This window comes from Choloepus didactylus, chromosome 11 (assembly GCF_015220235.1).
Source record: "Choloepus didactylus isolate mChoDid1 chromosome 11, mChoDid1.pri, whole genome shotgun sequence".
Taxonomy (NCBI): domain Eukaryota; kingdom Metazoa; phylum Chordata; class Mammalia; order Pilosa; family Megalonychidae; genus Choloepus; species Choloepus didactylus.
The window spans coordinates 68,568,245-68,591,878 of record NC_051317.1 but is presented as its reverse complement, the minus strand read 5'-3'; the positions used below and the strand labels follow the sequence as shown (position 1 = coordinate 68,591,878).

At 36.1% G+C, this 23,634-nt stretch overlaps 1 protein-coding gene across 2 annotated transcripts in view; it reads left to right on the top strand.

Annotated features, from left to right (window-relative positions):
• TTC33 (tetratricopeptide repeat domain 33) overlaps positions 1-23,238 on the top strand; it is a 45,569-nt gene extending 22,331 nt beyond the window's left edge. For both annotated transcript variants that reach the window (XM_037798897.1, XM_037798896.1), the window contains exons 3-5: positions 15,644-15,725; positions 17,140-17,271; positions 21,199-23,238. In XM_037798897.1, coding sequence (XP_037654825.1) covers positions 15,644-15,725; positions 17,140-17,271; positions 21,199-21,552 — 568 coding nt within the window. In that variant the 3' untranslated portion in view covers positions 21,553-23,238. The remainder of the gene's footprint in view (positions 1-15,643; positions 15,726-17,139; positions 17,272-21,198) is intronic.
• Positions 23,239-23,634: the final 396 nt, after the last annotated feature.

Below are 23,634 nucleotides of genomic sequence, written 5' to 3'. Positions count from 1 at the left end.
GCCTTCAGAAATTGGTATGTGTTAGGTGCAATGTGTTGTGTTAGTTACAGCATACACCTGAGTGAACAAAATGCCTGTTGTTCTGTTTGCATAAAGCTTTTCGTTTAAACAAATACAGAAATATATAGAAAGTTTCAATTTGTTGTATCAACAAAAATAATAGGGTACCGTGTACCAGTATACACTGGAATAATTTAGATAAGAGGTCAGAGAAAGCTTCTCTGACAAAACAAGAAGCAAGTGATTGGGTTCATTCGTCCAGATGAGATGTGGGGTCCTATTTATTCTTTGGTCTTTTTAAAAATAGTTTGTGATTTAATCATATATTAATCATCAAAATAAGATAAGACAACTTGCTATAGCCCTACCCATTTATTTTTTTTAATTAACTATATAAAAAAAATTAAAAAAAAATACAATAAAAAAATATTTCAAACAGACCAAAACAAGGGAATAAGAAAAAGATAACCCTACCCATTTTTTTTAATATATTTCATTTGGCCCAAATTATTCCATGATATTGAAATTAATTTCCTGTGAGTTAGATTTTCTTACATGTTTATGCATGCTATATGAATCAATAATATAGGTAGCCAAATATTTTAAATTATCCCTGTATCTGAAGTAGAAATTCGGATATTAGAATTGTAACTTTTAACTTGTTTCAGAAAATTCATTGTCTAATATAAAAAGGAGTAGAACAGGGTAATTGCTTTTAGCACATGAAGAATTAAGAAATTTCCTTCACTAGCTGTAAGTTGGCAACATTGTTTTAATTTATATTTTGGAAAATGATCTTTACTTAGTATGTGTACACCTTCTGCAACATCCAGAGCTCCTTCTTACTGCTTTCAGAGTGAATTTGTCTGTCCCAAATTGTTCTTACCTATAATAAATTAGTAAATTTTAAACATGTTTGTTCTTTTGTGGAAGTAAATAGTTTAAATTATTATTGAAAGTGGACTTTATGACTTAACCTAATCCTGTGTTTACATAATTTCAGTAAGTGATACCTCCTTAAACAAACTGAGCCATTTAGGATTTACTTTTAAATTATATTTATATCTTTTTCTCCATCTACTAAAAAGATACTGATCCGGTTCCCCTTCCCTAAATATTACTGTCTTGAGAAAATATGCAGTTAGGAAACATATTTTTTTTCTGTTTCATTGTTTTTGCTTCTTTTTCCTATCTTTCTGAGCTTATTCTTAAGCTCCAGAAAATTAGGTTTCTTATAATGAGTACTCATTTTAATTGTATATTATTTACTTTGCTTTCTTCAGATTACAGCTTCACATCCTACAGAGAAACTCAAAATAATTTACAGATTTTTTTTGTTTAATTTAGGAAATTGGTCAATGTCTAAAAGTTAGAAATTGCTATAACTACATTGTAAATTAAATTAGTGTCAGTTAAATTAGATCTATCTCAGACTACTTTCAGTATAATAAGAATGTCTATTTAAAAACTCCACAAGATCAAGAAATTAAATTTCAAATATTATATGTTGAACAAAGGAAAGTCACTTCTAGTAACAATCTAAACTAAGCCAACCAGAAAAGTGATTTCTATCATTATTTTACGTGCAATTATTACAGATATTAGAAAACACAATATAAGCTATTTTATCTTAAAATTCTTGATAGTTTTTAATAAGGAAATCAAATGATGAATCTTAGTATTAGCTACAGATTTCCTATAAATGTAATGGTATGGGAATAGCTTAAAAATTTTTTTTTTATATTTCCATATAAGCACACAAAATTACATGTTACAAATAAATAAAAGGACTGAAATAGAAATTCATCATGAGATGAGTGAAAGGTGATAATCATTTGTGGTAAGCTACATTTTATTTATCTTGGAGAAAAATACTATGAAATTTCTCCTTCTTAAGTATCTAGAATGAAGTTCTTGAGTTTAGTTCAATGTGTAAAACTTCTCTTTTTATCAAAAATTAAATAATCAAGTCATTTAATTAAAATTTAACCTAAAGCTGTTTAAAATCTAAAAGTCCCTCAATTCAGCAAAGATAAAATTATATTCAACTTAATTTGACATTTGCGGTTTTATATTGTCCTCCTTCCCCAAATTAGCTTAGTATAATAATTTCTTACTTTTTTTCTTACACACTGAACATTTATTGAGTGCCTATGTTAAAAATTGATGCCACAAAGGTTGATACTAGCTAAGCAGCTTTGGTGGAATGAGGCACCTAGGCAAGCTGTTGACATGAAGAGTGCTATGATAAAGAGTACATTAGATGATATAAAAGGAGGTCACTTAACTAAATGGGGAGTGGAAGAATTAAAGAGTTTGAGAAGATTTGGGGTAGGAGATGGCATCAGAGTAGTCTGGAAAGACTTGAAAGACTTTTGAGAAACACTTGGAGAATGGGTGGAACACTTGGAGGATGGTTCCAGCCAGAGAGACCTGCATGTACCTAGCTAAGAGGAGGTCAGAGAAAATTTGTCCCCTTGGAGAACTGAAAATGGTTCAGTAGAACTGGAAGGACCATAGGGTACAATATCAGGTAAAAGAAATATCTAACCAGAATAAAAACTTGTAGCAGAGTCCATGGCCAGTCCATTGAATGCCTTACTAAATTTAAAGAGCCTGAACTTCAATGTCCTGAAGGTAACCAGAGGCTTTTGAAATAATGTAATCAGTAAGATGAACTTATTAAAATTGAGTTTTAAAGAAATCTTAACTGCGATAGAGCAGAAAAAGAATTGGAGTGGGGCAAGACTGGTCTTAGGAAGACTGATTAATTGATTCTTCGATAGTCCAGGCAAGGAAGACTGAAGACCTATACTAAGTAGTAGTAGTGACAATGGGTTAAAAGGTTAAATTAGAGGGCTATAAAAGACAATTGATATAATTGATGACTATTGTGACTTAGGGCAGGGAAAGCCTAAAGTGTTTACTATCTGACCCTTTATAGAAAATGTTTGTAGACCTTTAATTTAGAACACTAAAATATTCTTCTCACCATTTAAAAGTCTTTCTATGGCATAGAGTTAAAGAGTTGACCAGGCAAGTTGTTTTGTAGTATGTCCCACACTCTGAATTTGCCTGATTGTTTTCTTCTGGGCCATTTAGCTTACTCCTCTTTCTTGTATTTTCTATAGTCTGGAAGTTAGGTCTAGAGGCTTGATTATATTCATGTTCAAATTTTTTTTTGCTAGAATATTTATAGATAATGCTGCTTGCTTCCTGTTGCGTAACATCATGATGCATATAATATCTGTTTGCCCCTTTTAGTGAGGTTAAGATTAGTCATAGGGTTCAGGTAGTATCAGGCTTATCTTTCCATTATAAAGTTTCCCATTAACCTTTTCCCTAATGGTTTTAGCTTTCACTGATGATCATTGCCTAGATCCATTATTTCATAAGGGGTTACGAAATGGTGATTTTTAAAAAATTCTGCATTTATTAGCTGCTTTTTTTTTCCCCTATAAAGAAGAAATTTCCCTCATCAGCTCTTTGCTCTGAAATTCATTCATGTAGGAGAGGCGTAATAATGCATGATTTTTTTCTTTTTATGTATAATTTTCTAGCATAATTAATTGATGGGCTATCAGCCTCCAGTGGGAATAATTTATTTGGCATGTTGTTACGGTTTCCTAATGCTGCTGGTTATGCAAAATACCAGAAATGGATTTGCTTTTATAAAGGGGGTTTATTTGGTTACAATGTTACAGCCTTAAGGCCATGAAGTGTCCAAAGGAAAGTATCAACACAGGGTAACTTCACTGAAGGGTGGCTGATGGCATCCAAAAACCTCTGTTAGCTGGGAAGGCACATGGCTGGCGTCTGCTTGCTCCCAGTTTGCTTTTCAAAATGGCATTCTCCAAAATGTCAGTGTCAGTTTCCAACAGCCGTCTTCAAAATGTGTCTCTCAGCTACAGCAGTGAGCTCCTTATGTCTGACCTTATATAAGGCTCTAGTAAACTAATCAAGGCCCATGCTGAATGGGCGTGGCCACACCTCCATGGAAATGCTGAACCAATAGGTTCCAACCTAATCCACACTAATACGTCTGCCCCCACAGATTGCATTAAAGAATATGGCTTTTTCTGGGTGACATAATATATATAAACCAGCACGTTCCATCCCCTAGACCCCAGAAAAACATATTCTTTCCAAATACAAAATAGATTCATCCCATCACAGTATCACAAAAACTTAAATCATTTCAGTAACTATAGGTAAGTACAAGATCCCATCACAATCAGTTATAAGCATGGTCTGTCCAAAAGCAAAATTCCCCTCTGACTGTGGACCTGTGAAACTTAGAAAAAGTTATCTGCTTCCAACATACAAAGGAGGGACAGTCATAGGATAAACATTCCACTGCCATATGGAGAAACTGAAAGGAAAACAGGGCTTAAGGGACCAAAACAGTTCCTAAAACCCACAGGGCAAACACCATTAGATTTTAAAGTCTGAGAGTCATTCACAGAATGGCGTTGTATCCCTGGGGCTTGAGAGAGAGGGAGTCGAACCCTTTCGTGGCAGCCCTTTTCTCTCCAAATGCTGGGGTGAGTGCTCCAAAATATTCACACACTGGGGAGAACACCTTCTTCTCAGCTCCACCTTTCTCAAACATCAGGGTGCCACCTGGACTCTGCCTCTCTGGGGCAAAGGCTCTCCCCTCTCTGAACAGTGGGGTGGTGGCCAGGCTCTCCGCAATCCCCGGGAAATGTGCTCCGTCCTCTCTGAGGCCTGGGGTGGCAACACTCTTCCTGAACATCGAGGCGGAATGCCTGCCCTCAACATCCGGGGCAGACTCACCCTTTCCATGTTTGTGGACTGCTCCGTTCTCCCTGCCCAAGACTTCTTGACTCCAGACCTCAATCTCCATGGCTCTGTCTTTGAAAAAAGTTTTCCTTCAATTTGTTCCTTGTCTGTCTCCTCCAGTCCAGATCAGCAGCAGCTCTGTCTATAAAAATCTCGCACAAATTCTGTTGGCTTCGCATGAAGCACATAGGGGTCAAAGCCGTCAGACAATATGACTTTCCACAAATCCTTTCTGGATAACTCCATCTCTAATCCTGGCATGTACTGAAATGGCGGTCAGGTTCCATGTTTGGTTAAATCCTCATGTGGGGTGTTACTTCTGAGTTTCCACCCCCTGGAAGACCGGAATTTTCCAAACCATCAGTTTCTGGTTTCTTTGAACCCAAGAGTTCAGTTCTAAGTGTATCTCTCTCTGCTCGCATTTTACTATAAGCTGCAAGGAGAAGCCATGCTATGTCCACAACTTTTAGTTTTGAAATCTCATCAGCCAAGTATCCTAGCTCATTGCTCTCAAATTCTTCCTTCCATCTGACACCAGGACTCAATTTTACCAAATTCTCTGCCACTTTAAAACAAGGATCCCCTTTCTTCCAGTTCGCAACAAAGCATTCATCATTTCTGCCTAAGGCCTCATCGGAAGTATCTTAGAGGCCGTATTTCCACCAACAGTCTCTTCAAAGCAGTCTAGGCCTTTTTTATCAAACTCCTCACAATTCTTCCAGAATCTTCCCCTTATCCATTTAAAACATGTTCCAACATGTTTGGTATTTGCAAGCTCAGCAGCACCCCACTTCTTTGGTACCAAAATCTGTTCTGGTTTGCTAATGCTGCCAGTTATGCAAAATACCAGAAATGGATTTGCTTTTATAAAGAGGGTTTATTTGGTTACAAAGTTACAGTCTTGAGGCCATAAAGTGTCCAAGGTAAGGCATCAACACAGGGTAACTTCACTGAAGGGTGGCCAGTGGCGTCCAAAAACCTCTGTTAGCTGGGAAGGCGCGTGGCTGGCGTCTGCTTGCTCCCAGTTTGCATTTCAAAATGGCGTTCTCCAAAATGTCAGTGTCAGCTTCCAACAGCCGTCTTCAAAATGTGTCTCTCAGCTCTGCAGCAGTGAGCTCCTTATGTCTGAGCTTATATAAAGCTCTGGTAAACTAATTAAGGCCCACGCTGAATGGGCGTGGCCACACCTCCATGGAAATGCTGAACCAGTAGGTTCCAACCTAATCCACACTAATACGTCTGCCCCCACAGATTGCATTAAAGAATATGGCTTTTTCTGGGGGACATAATATATACAAACCAGCAAACATGTAAATATGTGTGTGTGTGTGTAGATATATGTATGTGTGTGTGTATAAATATATATAGCACAGTTCTATTGAGCTATAATTTACGTACCATATTACCCATTTTTAAAGTATACATTCACTGATTTTTAGTATATTTACAGAGTTGTACAACCATCCCCGCTATCTATTTCCAGAACTCTTTCATCTCCCCCCAAAAGAAACCCTGTACTTATTTGCAGTCACTTCCTTTTCCTCACTCCCCCAAAATACCCCTGCCTTAGGTATTCTCTAATCTGTTTTCTGCTCTATAGATTTGCCTATTCTGTACATTTTCATATAAATGAAATAGACTATATGTGATTATTTGTAGCTAGCTTTTTCCACTTACGATGTTTTCAGGGTTCATCGGTGTTGTAATATGTATCAGTACCTCATTCCTTTTTTGTTTGTTTTTAAAATGACATTTTTTTTCAGACTTTTAAGTTAATTGTGCAATATAGAAAGCTGAAAAACACAAGAAGCAAAGAACCCAGAAGTCATCATCCAGAAACACCAGCCTAGTTTACAGTTTGATATATCCTTCTAGGTCCTTTACGTGTATACACACAATTGAATGTAACATTTTTATGTGATAGAGATCACACAGAATATATCACGCTTTTTCATGAATATTTACCAATTAAAAGCTTTGGAGCCATGAGTATTGTGATAACCAACAATGCATGACACCAACTCAATCAGGAAAAAAAATGTATTCCTGCCTTTTTTGGGGACAAAACTTTCATAAAAAACAAAATGGCAACAGGCCTCTGTAGATATTGGAAGAGTTACAAATACTGCATTCCCTTAATGATAAATTTAAAATGAAACAAAGCAAAAGTCCAATAAGTATAACGCATCTAAGAGAACTCATTATCAGTACTATATTGAAATATTAGAAAGAAGGTATGTTTCCATTGAATTACTTAACAGTGTTTTTCTATGGTACAGCTAAGAGATGTACACATACAGTACCTCTGCAGCCAGCTTAAGGAGGAAGTTCTGATGCCTACTGCTCAGTGGTGGTTTAGCAATTCCATGTCCAAGATACTTCTTTTCTATTAATCTAACAAAAAGATATTTATAAATTTGTTAATTCACTAGCTCTACTTTTTATCTTACATTGTCACCTCAAGATATATGAAAAGCTTAGATGTTGTGAAATAAAGAATGAAACGTCTCTGCAATAAACACATATTTTACAAAAAGTGCACATAGAACTATGGTTATAAACTAAAACTGTCTTCTGGATATAGTGATACTAGCAAAGAGCCTTTCCCTTTGCCCTTCCTCTTCTTCCTCTTCCACCATTTGAATGACTAAGTATAGAAATACGTCTGGCTCCAAGAGGTGTATTAACAAAGATCAGTCCCAGAAGACAGTCCTTCCTTTAAACTAACACAAAGACAATTATATAGAGATTATTTTACTGCCTCTATTTTTAATATACTTTGGACATTAGCACTTGTCCTTTAATACACAGCAATAAATAAAATGCCTATATAGAACAATGGTCAAACAATCTGAACTTGTCTAACAACTCATGGACAAAGAACCCTTCCCTCTGCAGTTCCTTCCCTGCCCCCACCACAGCCTTGTCGGCATATTGCTCCAAGAAATTACTGTGTATTAACAGAAAAAAAAAAGTGTTATTTTACATCCTCTATTTTTAACATATGTTGTATGCTTCTAAGCATCTCGAAAGACTAGATATTTCAAATGAGGATTTACATTTGTTCATGATACACGCAGTAACATTGAATAAAACAAACACATAAGAAAGGATACAATCTGAAAGTGTCTTCCAAATAGGAACATTCTGGTTTAGACATTTCCCTTTTATCCCTTCGCCACCAAACTTGTGGGCTACAATGCTCAAAATTTCAGAAGACAATCTTTCCTAGGAATTTTAACACAAAATGTACAGTGTATTTGTTTACTAACTCCATTTTTGTCCCACACTGATAACCTCTTTAACATCTAGAAGACTAGATGTGAATTAGGACATGTTTGTCCATTATATACACTATGTACACAGCAAAGTAAAACCAAATGATGAACACAAGGACAGTGGTTAATTTTTCCTCATTATAAACATACTGGCATAGAGAAGTTCTCCCTCCTCCCCAAAATGTGTACTACTCAGGAGAAGAGGTTTGGCTATTCCAAAAATACCCACAATATTTCATATGAATTTTAACAAAAGATACTTAGAAAATGCATACTTGTATCACCTCTGCTTACATAAAAAATCATGCAGAAAATACACAGTTCCCATATACTATCCTCTCACCACCATGATTAACAGTTTGCAACCCAAGGGTAATTTTTACTGTTTAATAGTGGATCCATTGAGTAAGTTTTGCTATGACCATGCATTGGAATAGTAGTATTTAGCCTTTAAGCATTACATCATAGAAAGAAATATTTAATGACATGGAAAAATGTTTCGTGCATGTGTTTGTGCATGTTTGTATGTGTGATGTACAGTACATAAAAATACTTGGAAGAATATACAATAATTTTTTTATTTTATTTTATTTTATTTTGAAATAAATTTGAAGTTATAGGAACAGTTGCAAAAACAATACAAACCCCATACACAGAACTCCAGCATACCCTGATGCCCCTCCCCCGATACCCCAATCCACCAACTTTAACATGCTGTCACACCATTTCTTTCCCTCCCTCCCTCCCTCCCTATCTATCATCCATCATCTATTGCGCTGTCTTCTGAACATATGAGCACTAGCTGCACACATCCTTGAACAAACACTATAATGCACATACACAATTCCCATGAACAAAAACATTCTTTTATGCACTCCCATTAAACGCAGCTAAGAGATTCAACATTGAAACAAAGCTTACATTCTATATTTCCTTTTTTTTTTTTTCTTTCCCTTATGTCTCAACTGCGTCCCTTTGAGCCTCCTGTCCTCCATCCTCAGATCCCATCCAGGGTCATCCTTGGCATTCAGTTGTCATCTATTTAGACTGTCGTTTGTTTTTTTTCTTCTCAGTTGTGGAAACATATATACAGCCTAAATCTTCCCATTCCACCCCCTCCCTAGCATTCCATTAGTGGGATTAATCACATTTAGAATGTTGTAATGCTATGTCTTTCCCACCATCCATTACTAGAATTTTCCCTTCACTTCAAACAGCAACCCTACACTCATTTCTTAACTCCCCATTGCCCCTTTCCCCATTTCTCTTAACCCACACTCTACTTTTCATCTCTATGGTCATATTCTCTGATAATTTCTTTGTGTTTACTGTGGGGCTTAAAATAAACCTCTTAAATCCATAACAATCTTGTTTTTCTTTGATACCAACTTAACTTCAATAGGACACATAAACTATGTTCCTATACTCCTCCATTCCCCCACCTTTATATAGTTCTTGTCAAAAATTACATATTTTACATTGAGTTCAAAACCACTGATTTGTCATTAGAGTTTGTGTATTTTTTATCATGTAGGAAGTAAATAGTGGAGTTACAATTCAAAAATTATTGACTTCTATTTGTATTTCATTGTGGTCAGAGAATGTGCTTTGAATATATTCTTTTTTTTTTTTTTATTGAGGCTTGCTTTATGTCCCAGCTTATGGTCCCTTCTGGAGAAAGATCCATGATCAGTAGAGAAAGATGAGTGTCCTGGTGATTTGGGGTGTAAGGTTCTATATATGTCTGTTAAAATTCTCTGTATCTCTTTCTCCTTTCTTTGTTTCTCTGTCAGTAGAGCTCCCTTTAGTATCTGAAGTAGGGCTGGTCTTTTATTGGCAAAATCTCTCAGCATTTCTTTGTGAAAAATTTAAGCTCTCCCTCAAATTTGAAGGAGAGTTTTGCTGCATAAAGTATTCTTGGTTGGAAATTTTTCTCTCTCAGAATTTTAAATATGTCATGCCACTGCCTTTTTGCCTCCATGGTGGCCGCTGAGTAGTCACAACTTAGTTTTATGTTGTTTCCTTTGTATGTGGTGAATTGCATTTCTCTTGCTGCTTTCAGAACTTGCTCCTTCTCTTCAGTATTTGAGAGTCTGATCAGAATATGTCTCGGAGTGGGTTTATTTGGATTTATTCTATTTGGAGTTTGCTGGGCATTTATGCTTTGTGTATTTATATTGTGTAGAAGGTTTGGGAAGTTTTCCCCAACAATTTCTTTGAATATTCTTTCTAGACCTTTCCCTTTCTCTTCCCCTTCTGGGACACCAGTGAGTCTTAAGTTTGGACGTTTTATTTTATCTATCGTGTCCCTGAGATCCATTCTGATTTTTTCGATTTTTTTCTCCATTCTTTCTTTTGTTCTTTCATTTTCTGTTCTGTGGACTTCTAGGACACTGAGTCGTTGTTCAGTTTCCTCTAATCTTATATTATGAGTATCCAGAGTCTTTTTAACTTGGCCAACAGTTTCTTTAATATCCATAAAATCTTCTATTTTTTCATTTACTCTTGCAGTGTCTTCTTTATGCTCTTCTAGGGTCTTCTTTTTTTGTGTGTGTGATGATAGAACACTGTCATTATGAAAATGGATATCATAGTGCTATATTTTTCCCTCTTCTGTTATTCATAGAAACAGGGAAGTAAACAAAAGCTTCTGCTTCCAAAATAGTTAGCAGTAGTAGAGCTTATTAAGTAATTTTAAAATTCTTACAATCTTGTTCACATTTCAAAATGAAGTTCATTTGCAGGAGTCCTTGAGTGCTTCTTTGCGGGCTCAGAGATGATTGAATGCCAGGGTTTGAAAAGTGATTAAGGTAGTTTCAGAAAACTAGCTGTATGACTCGCTCATTCAGTGCGCAGCCTGTCTTCTCATGAACTGTCGTCAGTAGCTTTCCCTGCCACATGCTTTCAAAACAAGACCCCTGCCCCCTCCTGACTACTCCGGCATAAGCACTTCATGGTCCAGAACTTCTGGGCAGCTAGTCTCTAGGGTCTTTATGTCCCTTATATCCTGTGCCATGGTCTTCTTCATGTCCTTTATATCCTTTGCCATGTTTTCATTCCTCGATTGTAGTTCTTTTGATTAATTGTGCCACGTACTGTGTCTCTTCTGATATTTTGATTTGGGTGTTTGGAATTGGGTTCTCCATATCATCTGGTTTTATCATATGCTGTAAGGTTTTCTGCTGTTTTTGGCCTCTTGGTATTTGCTTTGCTTGATAGGGTTCTTTCAAGTTGTAAAAAAAAATACCAGTTTAATTTTTCAGAAATACAAGTTGGTGGCATACACTTTCTCTAACTAACCAGCAGATGGCGTCTGCGAGTCTCTGTACCCCTCAAGTCAGTTCTCCTCAACTTTGTCCTTGTGGTGTGTGGGGAAATGATTCTTGTGGGGTTCAGTTGGTGAACTCAGTTTCGGTGTGTTGCTGGAGCCGTCCGCCCTGAATGTGGGGCATGTGTCTGGGTGGCCAGGGAGTCAGGGCAGCTTTGATATTCAAACCCCCCAGGTGTTCCTGGAGATTCAAGGCCACTGCAAGAGTCTAAGCCTTCATTTCAGTTCCGCCCCAGACCCTCTGTCTCGCTGACCCACAAAGCACCAGACTTAGCGTAGCGTCCCTGGGTTTTCCGAGCGGGCCCCCTTTCTCAGCTGTGATCTTCCAGGACCTCTGCTGAGGGAAGGCTGTGCTGTGTCACAAGTGTGCACCGTCCCTCAAGGGAAGCCCCGGGCCACCTGGCTGTGCAGAACTCCTTGCACAGTTCCTCCTTCCCAGCTCCGGGACAACTGGTGTGGCTCTGGGCTGTGGGCACAGCCCCGGACAGGAGTTTATCCAGCCTTCCGGGGAGCCAGCTGCAAGCCACGGGGTGTCTTTCTCCTCCAGCTCTCCCCTCTGCTCCCCTGGCCCTAAGGGAATCAGCAGCGGTCTGTCCTCCACGGCAGACACCAAGAGGCCGGCTCAGCCTGCTCCTGCCGTGTTTCACTGCGTGGTTCCCACCGTTGCAACTGCAGCCGCTCCTGGGTTTTTCCCTTCTTTTTTTTTTTTAAAAAAACAACCAGTCTGTCTCCAAATGCCAATCCCCGGCTTCCCCACACCGCAGCACGGCTGCGGGTCTTCCAGCCGGCCTACTCACTCGTTTCAGAATGCAAACTCCTGGTTTCACCAAGTGTACAGCCCCTGTAGTTCTAGCAGACCTCGTCTAGCTGGCACATCGCTGAAACTAGTACTCTGGGTCACCTTCTGGTTTTTATCTAGTATTTTTCATGGAGGTGTTTTTTTGCCCTGTCTCACCTAGCCGCCATCTTAGGTTCTCCCTATACAATAATTTTTAAGTATGTTAATTACGGATTTCATCTTTGGGTGGTAATATTATAAGTGGCTTCAATTTGTGTGTGCATGTGTATTGTGTGGTGTGCCTTTCTATTTATAAACTCAGAAAATGAGTTTTATATTATAAATATGATTCAGATACAAAATCCAAAGAAGAACTAATTTAAGGATATTTAATGTTGGAAAAAAAGGAATTTAGTACCCAGTATAAGTCAACACCATTTTAATTGCCAAAATAGATTTGCAGTCTCAGGCTGCCTTAATAGGGATACAAGTATAGATCAAAGAAAGAATTAAGAGGTCCACTAGAATCTGCAGATCCTGTCCTCCTTCTCCTTCCCTTACTCTCCTCCCCCCAGGCTATGGTTTTTATATCTTGAGTCCACCAACAGAGTTCAGTGTTTCTCATTTCTTCTCTGTAGGTTTCTTTTCATCTTCTTTCTCCTTTGCTAACGAGTACCAGGTGGGTCCTTGCATCTTTTATCATTCCTCTTTGTAAAAAGTAACTTTTGCTTAAGCAAGACTACTTTATCTGGGGGAACTAGGAAAGGAAGGACTGTAAAAATGAGACCCTTGAAGGGTGGACATAAGAACCCAAGTAGTAAGATCTGATAAATGGTGACCCTAAGGTGGCAGCTGCTTAATTAATTCTGTATAGTTAATATTTCAATAAAGTAATTCAAATTCATAAATAGAGAATGTTAATGGTGCCTGAGAAGATACTTCATATGGCTTATTTTGAAGTGGGTTAGGTTCTAAACAAACATTAACATATGTATTATCCAAAGATTACTGTAACTTTGAAGGAGCCTCAGATTCTAGCAGCTAACAGTTAGACACAGTCATTTAGCCAGCCTGTTCTCCCACCTCCTCAGCATGGAGTTCCAATGGAGTATTGCATGCCACCCACTCAGGCCTGCAGGCCAGGATAATGGACATAGCCTGACACCTTTTAGAAGAGCCCAGGTGCTTGGAAAGCGGAATAATACATGAATATTCCAAAAGGAGTTCTGACTCAAATGGAAGGAAGAGCCCTGACAGACAGCAGTCAGTGAGAGAAATCAACACTTAAATGACTACATGTCCGCCCCTTTGGGGATTATAACTCTGGACACACGTTTGGATTTCGCAAAACCCTTGATAGAGGAATAGTTATCAGTTAGTGAGGCTCTAAGAGATTTGATCTGTGACTTTATAAGAACAGTGCTGACACAGGCAGGGCCAGGGCAAATGCACTGCATCGTGGTAACACACCATAAAAATGAGGTGAATAATGCAATAGCATGAGTAATGATGAGTAAGATGATCACTCTGTTTACACACCGTTGGAAGGTAGTTTCTAAAGTTTGAGTAGTTTTTCACCCTGAGTTAAACACAGTGTTGAAGCAGTTATCTTCAATCATCTTCCGAGTTATAGCTGGGGCTTCTGTTAGGGAAGATGATATTAACATACACAAGTGTGGTTTGCCTGGAAACAAAGTCTGCCAGACTTTGTAGTGTGAATCTTCACCTTATAGCTATGCATGGTCTGTTACTACAAACATAACCCAACCACCCACAGCCTGTACTGGCAGTTAAGGCAGGCTTTGTAGCACACTTCCATCTTTTTAAGCCCTTAACCTCACTTTAGCCATGCAGTTGGCGCTGTGGCATACATACTCTAAAGTGGCTATACCCCATTTACCCTTTGCCAAGATAGCATGAGACCCTGGAAATGGGACTATTTGTATTAGTTACTAGTATTAGAACTCAGTAGGAAGGTGAAAACAGGGAGAGAAAGTACTTTTTTATGTTCTTTAAATTTGTTGTTTCCACTAAATCTGCTGTTATTTCTTTAATTCTGTCCTCCCCAGTTAGATAATATTCTGTGTATATCAATCAGCCCACATTTTGGTTATGTTTGATTTAGATCCTCACATATTAAGTAGGAATTATGCACAAGAACATATTCAGAAGAAATGTAGGGTCTGGAAAACAGGTTACCAGAGTGATTCAAGAGAAGATAGCATATGCAGGGGCTTAATATACTATGAAAGATATTATCAGCGGTTCATAGCCCTGGTTTCTCAGCATTATCTGGGTAGCTTTCTAAAAATAGAAATGCTTGGTCCCTACCCCAGGAGATTCTGTTTTAATGGGACTGAGGCAAGGCTCAAGCATTTGCACATGTGTATTTTCCTCTTTGTAAGCTCCCGATATCTTTTGTTTAGCCCTAGAAGCAGAACTGGTAGCGCTGGGAGAAAGGTACAAGATGGAAAGTTTTAGTTCTGTATAATGAAGAATGTTCTAATAATTAGAACTTTCTCCTCCTAGAAATATTCAAGTATGCATGGGTCAACCACTTGTGAAGGATGTTGTAGAGATTTCTGCTTTGGATAATACATAGGACTTAGACATTCCTTAATTTTATTTTACTTTTTTAAAAGAAAGAGTACTTGCTGTGCTTCTGCAAATTTGGCATGGAACATGCTGAGTTCAGTTTTGAGCATATTGAGTTTGAGGCATCTGTGGGATATCCAGGTGGAGAGGTTAGTTCATTGTATGTCTTGGGCACTTAAAAGAAATGCCTGTCTAGAAGAACATCAATGAAAAGGTAATAGTGGAAATCACCATATTCATACTGTTTTATCCTTCACATGACCTGTTTCTTATAAACTTACCTAGTATTAATAGTGATAATAGTTAAAAAAAAACAAAGAACAAAAAAACCCAGAAACTTAAAATTGAAGAATCTTTAGAAAATTAGCTGGCAACTTCTTAAATTGTCGTCCGTTTCAGCTGGATTGTCACAGAAGAGCACTTGCTTGCAACTGGATTGTGAATTCCTTTTCAAACCCTTTATAGTAAACCTAAGATAAATGATAACGTGCATGCATTGAGGTTGATGGAAAAAAAAAAAAAGAAATTCTTGCAGTGATGTCTCAGTCTAGAAAAAGTATTCATGGGGAGGGGTTTTGGAAAAAAGAAAGAAATTCTCGTGGTGATGTCTCAATCTAGAAAAAGCATTCATGGGGAGGGATTTGCAGGACCTCTTTTGTTTATTTTTTTGATGTTTTCTCTTTTGCCATCCTTTTCCTTCATCTCTTAATTTTTCATATTTTGTAACATCATTATAATCAGTTCCTGAGTAGAGATATTTATTAATAAACAATTATTCCCAGTACCTGATTTTTAAATTTGATTGTGTCCTCTCAAGGACTTATTGAAAATATGTTATTAATGTAACTTTAACAACCACAGATATCGGGAGGCAATTCAGAAGTGGGATGAAGCGCTTCAGTTAACCCCAAATGATGCTACATTGTATGAGATGAAATCACAGGTAATGGTTATGAAGAATTTCACTTTCTTTATGAAATTATACTGTGTTTGTTTGATAAGCAATGATGAACCAAAATAACATTTCCTCCCATTTTCTTTTTCAAATACAATTTATTTGGGGAAAACATTTCAGCATGTTATTTATGTCTCTGCCTTATGCATAAAAGTAGAAATTCATTTGCTTTCACAATTAAGTTATCTTATTTCAGCCTACCTCTGGTAAGATATGAGCAGATGGATATCTTTTAAAAAGTCACTGGGTCATCTCTTAAATAAATGAAAAGAATCTGCTTTTCTTTGAAATTAATTGTGATGGACTTGGCAATAACTCTGTTTTCTTTAAGATGAGGATGTATTGGGTTCCTGTTGATCACATCTCTCTAAAAATGGCCTAGTCCTTAACAAAGGTCAGAATAGACTCAATTTATTAAATAGTCTAAAAAATAACCTTCATACTTTAAAACTGTATTTCTAATATTTTGTGGGAAAGGCCGTAAAGAAAATCTCTGAGCACTTAGATTAGGTTATCTAAAAGATTTTTAAAATCTCAAACAGAGCATATTTTGACATAAAATAGTTGCATTTCAGCCTTGATCAGGACTGCTAACAAAAACCTTTCAGATGGTGATCTCAAATATGGACCACACCCTTTATCAGCTTTGATCTTAGTTTATCCAGGGAAAACCCAAATAAATCATGTCCACTAATGAAGTGCTATGAGGACCTTCATTTGAATAAATTGTTAATTTTCAATCTTGAGTATGTATATGTTAAAGGCAGAATTTGTGCATTCTATATGAAATGAATTGTTTAATTTGGACTCTGATGATGGTTGTGTCACAAATCTGGAGAACAAATGATCCCAATAAAATCCAGCCCTTTTCCATAGAGTGCTCTGGAGATCCCTGATTTTCTGGTTTGCATGGGTTTGAAGAACCTGACTGTGGTGGGGAAGCCTATGGAGTGTGTAAATGATCTCTATAGCAGGAAGATGTGCACTAGGGACAGGATGGCTGATTGAACGAATTTCAACTTACCTAGTTTAACAGCAGGACCTAGGATTCCCTGAAAACCACATTGCAAGTAGAAGAACTGCAAGTGAAATTGGGAGTTCAGATAGCTTTGAGCCACCATGGCTAAAATATGGTGAACTAGTTTTAGCCAGCTGGACATACGGTTTAGTCAGTGGAGAGGAAATAAGTTTATATTTTCATAGTTATTTCAGGAATAAAAGAAGAATATAATTCCTGACCTTCAATGGAAGATGTGTAAAAACCACTGAAATGCTAGGTTTAACTAGATTTAAAATATATCTTAAAAAATTAAAGTGTTTTTTTTTAATGTATAGTTATCTATCAGTAGTTTACTAGTTTATGAATAATGCTGACAGATTTTTTTCTTCACTTTGGCTGCAGGTCCTAATGTCTCTTCATGAAATGTTCCCAGCGGTGCATGCAGCGGAAATGGCTGTCCAGAGAAATCCACATTCATGGGAATCTTGGCAAACTTTGGGACGTGCTCAGCTTGGACTAGGAGAAATAGTCTTGGTAAAATAGGTTATTATGATGCTGAAATTTTAAGCTTATTTTGATTTATTTGTGACCAAATGAATTAAAAATTAAATATCTGTTTATCAAATATATGCCAAAAATAAGTAATAAATTACTTCCTAAAGGTATTAATCCGTAACATGGTTCAAAGATGTCACTGAACATCTTTTTCCATTTTAAACACTAATTGTATCAGAGTCAGAAGATTTTTCAGGTATTTAGCATCACAGACATTTTTTTAAAAGTTTCACTTAATATAAAACATTGGTATTTGGTGCATCTTATTTAAATAGAAACTATGTAACTTTCAGGCTAGTTCGTTGGAACGTGAAATACATTGTATTATAAAGTGAATATATTAGTATCACTGTGGAGACAAGACCACTAATAGATTATGTAGGGGAGGGTAGAAAGTAGAATATAGGAGGGTAATGGTGATAAATATTTAGACTGAAAAGTTGGTAGGCTTAGTGTGGGGACAAAAAGGAGAAAGGATAGAAGTTTATGAAAATGAAATACTCATTGTGTAAAGCTGACTAAACTGGCATTTATTGTTCCTTTTAACTTATCTGTAATATACCTTGTGAGTAGGAAGGGCTAAATAAGGTGAGAATTAACTGTTGAGAATTGTCTTATCTTTGTTTTTGTGTTTGTTTGTTTTGTCAGAGCAACATGTACCCAACAGCTAACAAAATTTAGCTTTCTTAAAAGGGTTTGCAAATCTCATACAGTAGTGCGAAATTCCGTCTTTGTCAGTAAATAAACTAAAAATTTTCGTGATTTTATTGGCCTTTTACAGTTAAAAACAAAAGAAACAAGAATGTTTCCTTAAAGGCTAAAACTGCTAGGAAACCTTAATTCAGCTCTACTAACAATGGCTTTAATAATTTGTGGATGACTTATTTTTTTGGTACTTGCTTAGGTTTGCTAATGCTGCCATTATGTAAAATACCAGAAATGGATTGCTTTTATAAAGGGAATTTATTAGGTTACAAATTTACAGTTCTAAGGCCATAAAAGTGTCCAAACTAAGGCATCAACAAGAAGATATCTTCACTGAAGAAAGGCTGATGGCATCCAGAACACCTCTGTCAGTTGGGAAGGCACATGGTTGGTGTCTGCTGGTCCTTTGCTTCTGGGTTGCGTTTCAAAATGGCTTTCTACAGAATGTCTCTGGGTCTGTCTCTTTTAGCTTCTCTCAACTCTCTGTTTGGTTATCCTGGGAATTTTCTTTCTAAGCATCTGGGAGTCCTCTCTCAGCTTGTCTGGGGCAAACTCTGAGCTTCATCTCTTAGCATATCATCTCCAAACATCCTTCTGTCAGCATCTCCCACTGTCTCCAAGCATCTGGGTCTGTGTCAGCTTTTAGCTTCTCCCAGGGACAAACTCTGGATTACATATCTTAGCTTCTCTCCAAAATGTCTCTCTCAGCTTCTCTGAGCTCCTTGTTTCTGTGAGCTCTCTTAAAGGACTCTAGTGATCTAATTAAGACCCACACTGAAAGTGTGGGGTCACATCTCCATGGAAATAATTTCATCAGAGGTCTCACCCACAGTTGGGTGAGTCATATCTCCATGGAAACACTCAATCAGAAGTTTCCACCCAACAAGATTGGATTAAAAAGATCATGGCTTTTCTGGGATCCATAACAGTTTCAAACTGGCACAGTGCTCTTGTAAATACATCATTATTTCTTTTTACAAAGAAGTTGTCAAATTCTTAGAAATAATAAATCGGCAATTTTGGTGGTAAAATATTTGGAGTAGAATAACTTATAAGTGATAATCTGAAATGAAATTCACAGTGACAGAACCGTGTTTAACCAAAGACCATGTTCTTTTCTTTCACATTTAGCATGGTCATCTCTCTTCTCTTCTTTTTTTACCTGAAGACTTAACTCTTACCTGAGTTGGAAAAAAGGAATTCAAAGAATTTCATTTTCTAACAAATTAACAGAAAAAAGAACTGCCATTTAATACTTTTTTTCTATGTCTGTTTTATTATGAAAAACTTACAAATTGTTGTCTCTCTTGCTTATGATATCTATGGTAATGGAAAAAAAAAAATCTTTAGGATGTAATGTTTAGCAAGCTTATCCTCTTAGTAAAGAAAATTCTGCAGATGAGCCAACAGAGATACTTTGAAACAACCAATAAAAGTAAAGTTATTAAATCTTTTAAGTTTTTGAATAAGAGTACCAATTGTTAAATTATTGTTTTATTTTCTTCTAATATAATTCTGCCTATTTATATTATGAAATTACTGGAGGAATTAAAAGTGTTATTTTTACCAGCTTTAAGTTAATTTTTAGAGCTGTACTTGAAAAAAATCTAAATTTGGTCAGTTTTATGTGGAGTTAAGTTATCTTGAGAGATGTGAATGGTCAGAAAGAATTACTTGACTCAAATGGCATAATGAAGAGACACTATGAAAAATATATTGAAAGTAGGCTAAAACTTCTAACATTGAACAGTTCTTACTATGTGTGCATATGGCCAAAATATAAGAAAATTGGTAGATTCATAGAATGGGCTATAAATTAAGATAGTAGTTGGGTATATCTTTATTAATAATTCTTTAGATTTTATGCAGAGTTTGGGCAGGTATGTTGGAAAATAATTATAGGATATATATGTATATACTGAAGACTTCATGGAAATGTGATTTCAGAGAAAGGAAGCATGGCAAAATAAGTAAAGCTATAGAAGAAAGCATCTGAGAGTTAATGATTCTGTAGGAGGAAATAGTTAAGCTGAAAAAGGAATATGTAAGGTTTATCCTGGAGAAGAAAGTAGAAAGGAAAGGAGATTGGGGAAAGGAGATTGTGGTTTGTAAATTATATCTCAATAAAACAGTTTAAAAATTTTAGTAAATATAAATAAAATTCCCTTTTAATGTTTTGTAAGGTTTGGGGGCTTCTTCACATTTTTTCATATTCCTAGAACCATTTTTCTTTGGAATATTAAGAAAATTTTAGACACAATACCCTGTGTCTAAAGGACATTTGGTAATATCTGGAGACATTTTTGGTCTTCACTACCGGGGTGCCATTATTGACATCTAGTGGTTATAGGCCAGGGATGTTGCTGAACATTCTATAATGAACATGACCGCCCCCCAAAATAAAAAATTATTGGACCCAAGATGTTGATAGTCCCAAGCTTGACGCTGCATAACCTAGTGGATAAGAGCATGGACTCTGTAGCCAGACTGCTTAAATTTGAATCCCAGCTCTGTCCTTTGGGGACAAAACTGCCCCCAGGGGATAACCAATAAACTAGATCTGTGTGTTGTTCTCTCTGAGTCTACTTACTTCCTGAACATAAGATCATCAGGTAAATATTACTTCTAGGATTCTACATAATCTACCAGATTTCTCATCTGTTTTAGGACCCTAGCTATATTACTTTAGGCAAGTAACCTCTCTGTGTTTCTGTAAAATAAGAATAATACTATTAACATTACCTTTTTCATAGGACTTTTGTGAGGTTGATGAGTTAATATACATAAATCTTATAGAACAGCGCTTGGAACAAAGCACTCAATAAATGTTAGCATTACTTTTATCTACACTCTGGGATTCAAATATATTCATTCTTGGTACCCTTCTGATCATTGTTTAGCCTAGGAAATACCCAGATTTATATATTTGCTAACAATGTATTTGCTGTCTCAAACCCTAATACCAGTCCTTCTGTTTTAAGGACTTTCAATCCATGAGCAGTTTGTTAGTCTCATTCTTTCACACATACTTCTATATGTATGTGTTTTTTTATTTTCTCCATAATCATCATCCAGTAGTTAGGACAAAGCCCTTGCTTCTGTCCTTACATTCTAATACAATAAAAAAATATAGATATTATGGATTCTATTAAATATGCTGATTTAAAAAAAAAACAACAAAATTTTTGACCTTTTTCTCAGGCAATTCGAAGTTTCCAAGTAGCCCTTCACATCTATCCAATGAACCCTGAAATATGGAAAGAAGACCTTTCTTGGGCAAGAACGCTCCAGGAGCAGCAGAAAGTAGCACAGCAGATTAAAAAGAGTGAAGCATCAGCAGAAGTAACAGATTTCTCACCAAAGTCCATTCCTGACTATGACTTTGAAAGTGATGAAATTGTTGCTGTTTGTGCAGCTATTGCTGAAAAACAGAAGACAGCTTCAGCAAATAAAACAATGGTCATTGTGTCTGCTTCTGGGACTGTAGAGACTGTAACTGAGAAGGAAGATGGTGCTGCAACACCTGATTGCTCTGTCTTTATCAAAGCCCGATGAAGGAGTATACGTAGCATGAATTATTTGACTCTGTCTTTTTGATTATCATCATTTAAAGTTTTAGACATAGGGACATTTATTCTGGAGAAACGGCAAAAATCCTGTTTGTAAGATAAGTTCTTGGATGAGGCATAGAAAAACTAAATGGTAGCAGTATTGTAATGTTTGGGCTATGCTTTGATAAGTTATGGTTTATACTTAAGATTAGAAGTCTCAGCAAAATGTTTTTGATTTATCAATTTAATTTAATCCAAATATATGAATGGATACATTTTAAAGACACAACTTGAAAAGCGAATTCTTGGATAGTAAATACTGTCATGGCCATTGTTATTAAAATGTTGACTCATTGACTTCTGTTTTATGATAAAGGAAATATGTGATTGCTTTCTCTCCTAGAAATGTACTGCTGTTACTATTCATTCTATTTTTCTTGCTTCATTAGAGTAAGTCTGTCATGAGGCTTGAATGTTTTTAATATTCATTTTGATTCAAAGTTTTCATTTTGTTATATGTGAAATCTCTGAAAGTTCAGCCAAAAATGCATGCAAATGTGAACATTCTGAACATTTTGTGAAATTTCTCTTAATTCTGATCTATGCTTGTGTTTTTGGCTTTCAAAAAGTTATTGTAACAATGGTAGTTCCCTCCTTCAGTATTTGTTAGATGTGTGAAGTACTGATAAATGTCACAATGATGGTTTTATTTTTAAAATTATTACCGTAGGTAGGTTAGTCCTTAACCACAAGTGAATCATTTTTTAAATGTGCATTTTAATGAATGGCTTTTACAGATACATCATAATAAATTGTACTGCTACATTTTCCTAGTCAAAGGAATATTTTCTTTTCCTTACTTTTTAAAAGCTTAAAATCCCTGAAAATAATTTATCTTCTGTAACTTGACAACTGATGGTTTGGAATTCCTTTTCTAGCTACCTTTTGGAACTTCTTAATGAAATGAGAAATATTTACAATTTTAAGTAGGTAAATTATATCTTTCTAAAAATATAACAAGTAGGGATGTTATTATTAGCTTGCTTATGGATGAATAACTTAGGCACGAAATACATAAAAACTAAAATGTGATTTATAGTACAATCCCATGAGTAGAGAAAGATAAGGAAATCAAACAACCACAATCACATTCACAAATCAATGTTGTCGTTACTACTATGAATTATTATTTTTGCATTATATATATTGCAGTATAATTATATAGAACTATTAGACACCCTTCTGACTCAGGAAGATATTAATGGTATAAAATTAATTTTATTCTTGCTAGAGATAAAAGTAAGCTAATTTATGTTAAGGATTTTACCTAGCCCTGTTGGAGTGTGTCAGTGGTGGTCTGCATTTTTATGAGAAGACTATTTTAAATTTTGTTTTAATGAAATGCTTTTCTCTTTTTTTTCAGAGTTGGAAAAGACAGCACTTGCCTTGAAAAGTGTTGTATTTTTCTCTGACGTTAATTAGAATGTTAACTCTGGTTAGAGAGATCAGTTTTAGAGTTTCAGACCAAAAAAGTAAACACTACATCTATTTTATTTAGCTTAATAAGGAATATTCTCAAAGAAGATAGTTGAGTTTCTAGAAAAGTGAGCTTCCAACATTTGATAATGTTGTTTTGAGTAATGGATGTGTGTTTATTGTGTAATTTGTGAATAAATGTTTTCTTCCTCCATTTTGAAGATTTTTCTATTATTTTTGTGTAAAGTTTTTGAAAAAGTAGATTGATTAACTTAATTTCTTTCTTATATGAAAATAATGTATGTAAAGTACATTGCATGGAGCCTAGCACATTAAGTCCTCATTTATATGAAGAATGTGAATTAGTTTGCAGATATCAACCTCTATTTCTTCAGATTTTAAGAGAGAGTGAGAATTGCTTCATAATCTTTTCCTTGTCTGAAAGTAAAAAAGCAGTACTCTTGATATTTCAGGACAGATAGTTGTCATTTGGGGATCATTTTTGTCCTAGGTGCTATTCCTCAACCACAAAAGAAGCAAGACCCAGAATGAAGTACCATGTAGCCACTAGAGTCTGTTAAAAAACCTAGGATTTCGTCTTTATTACTAT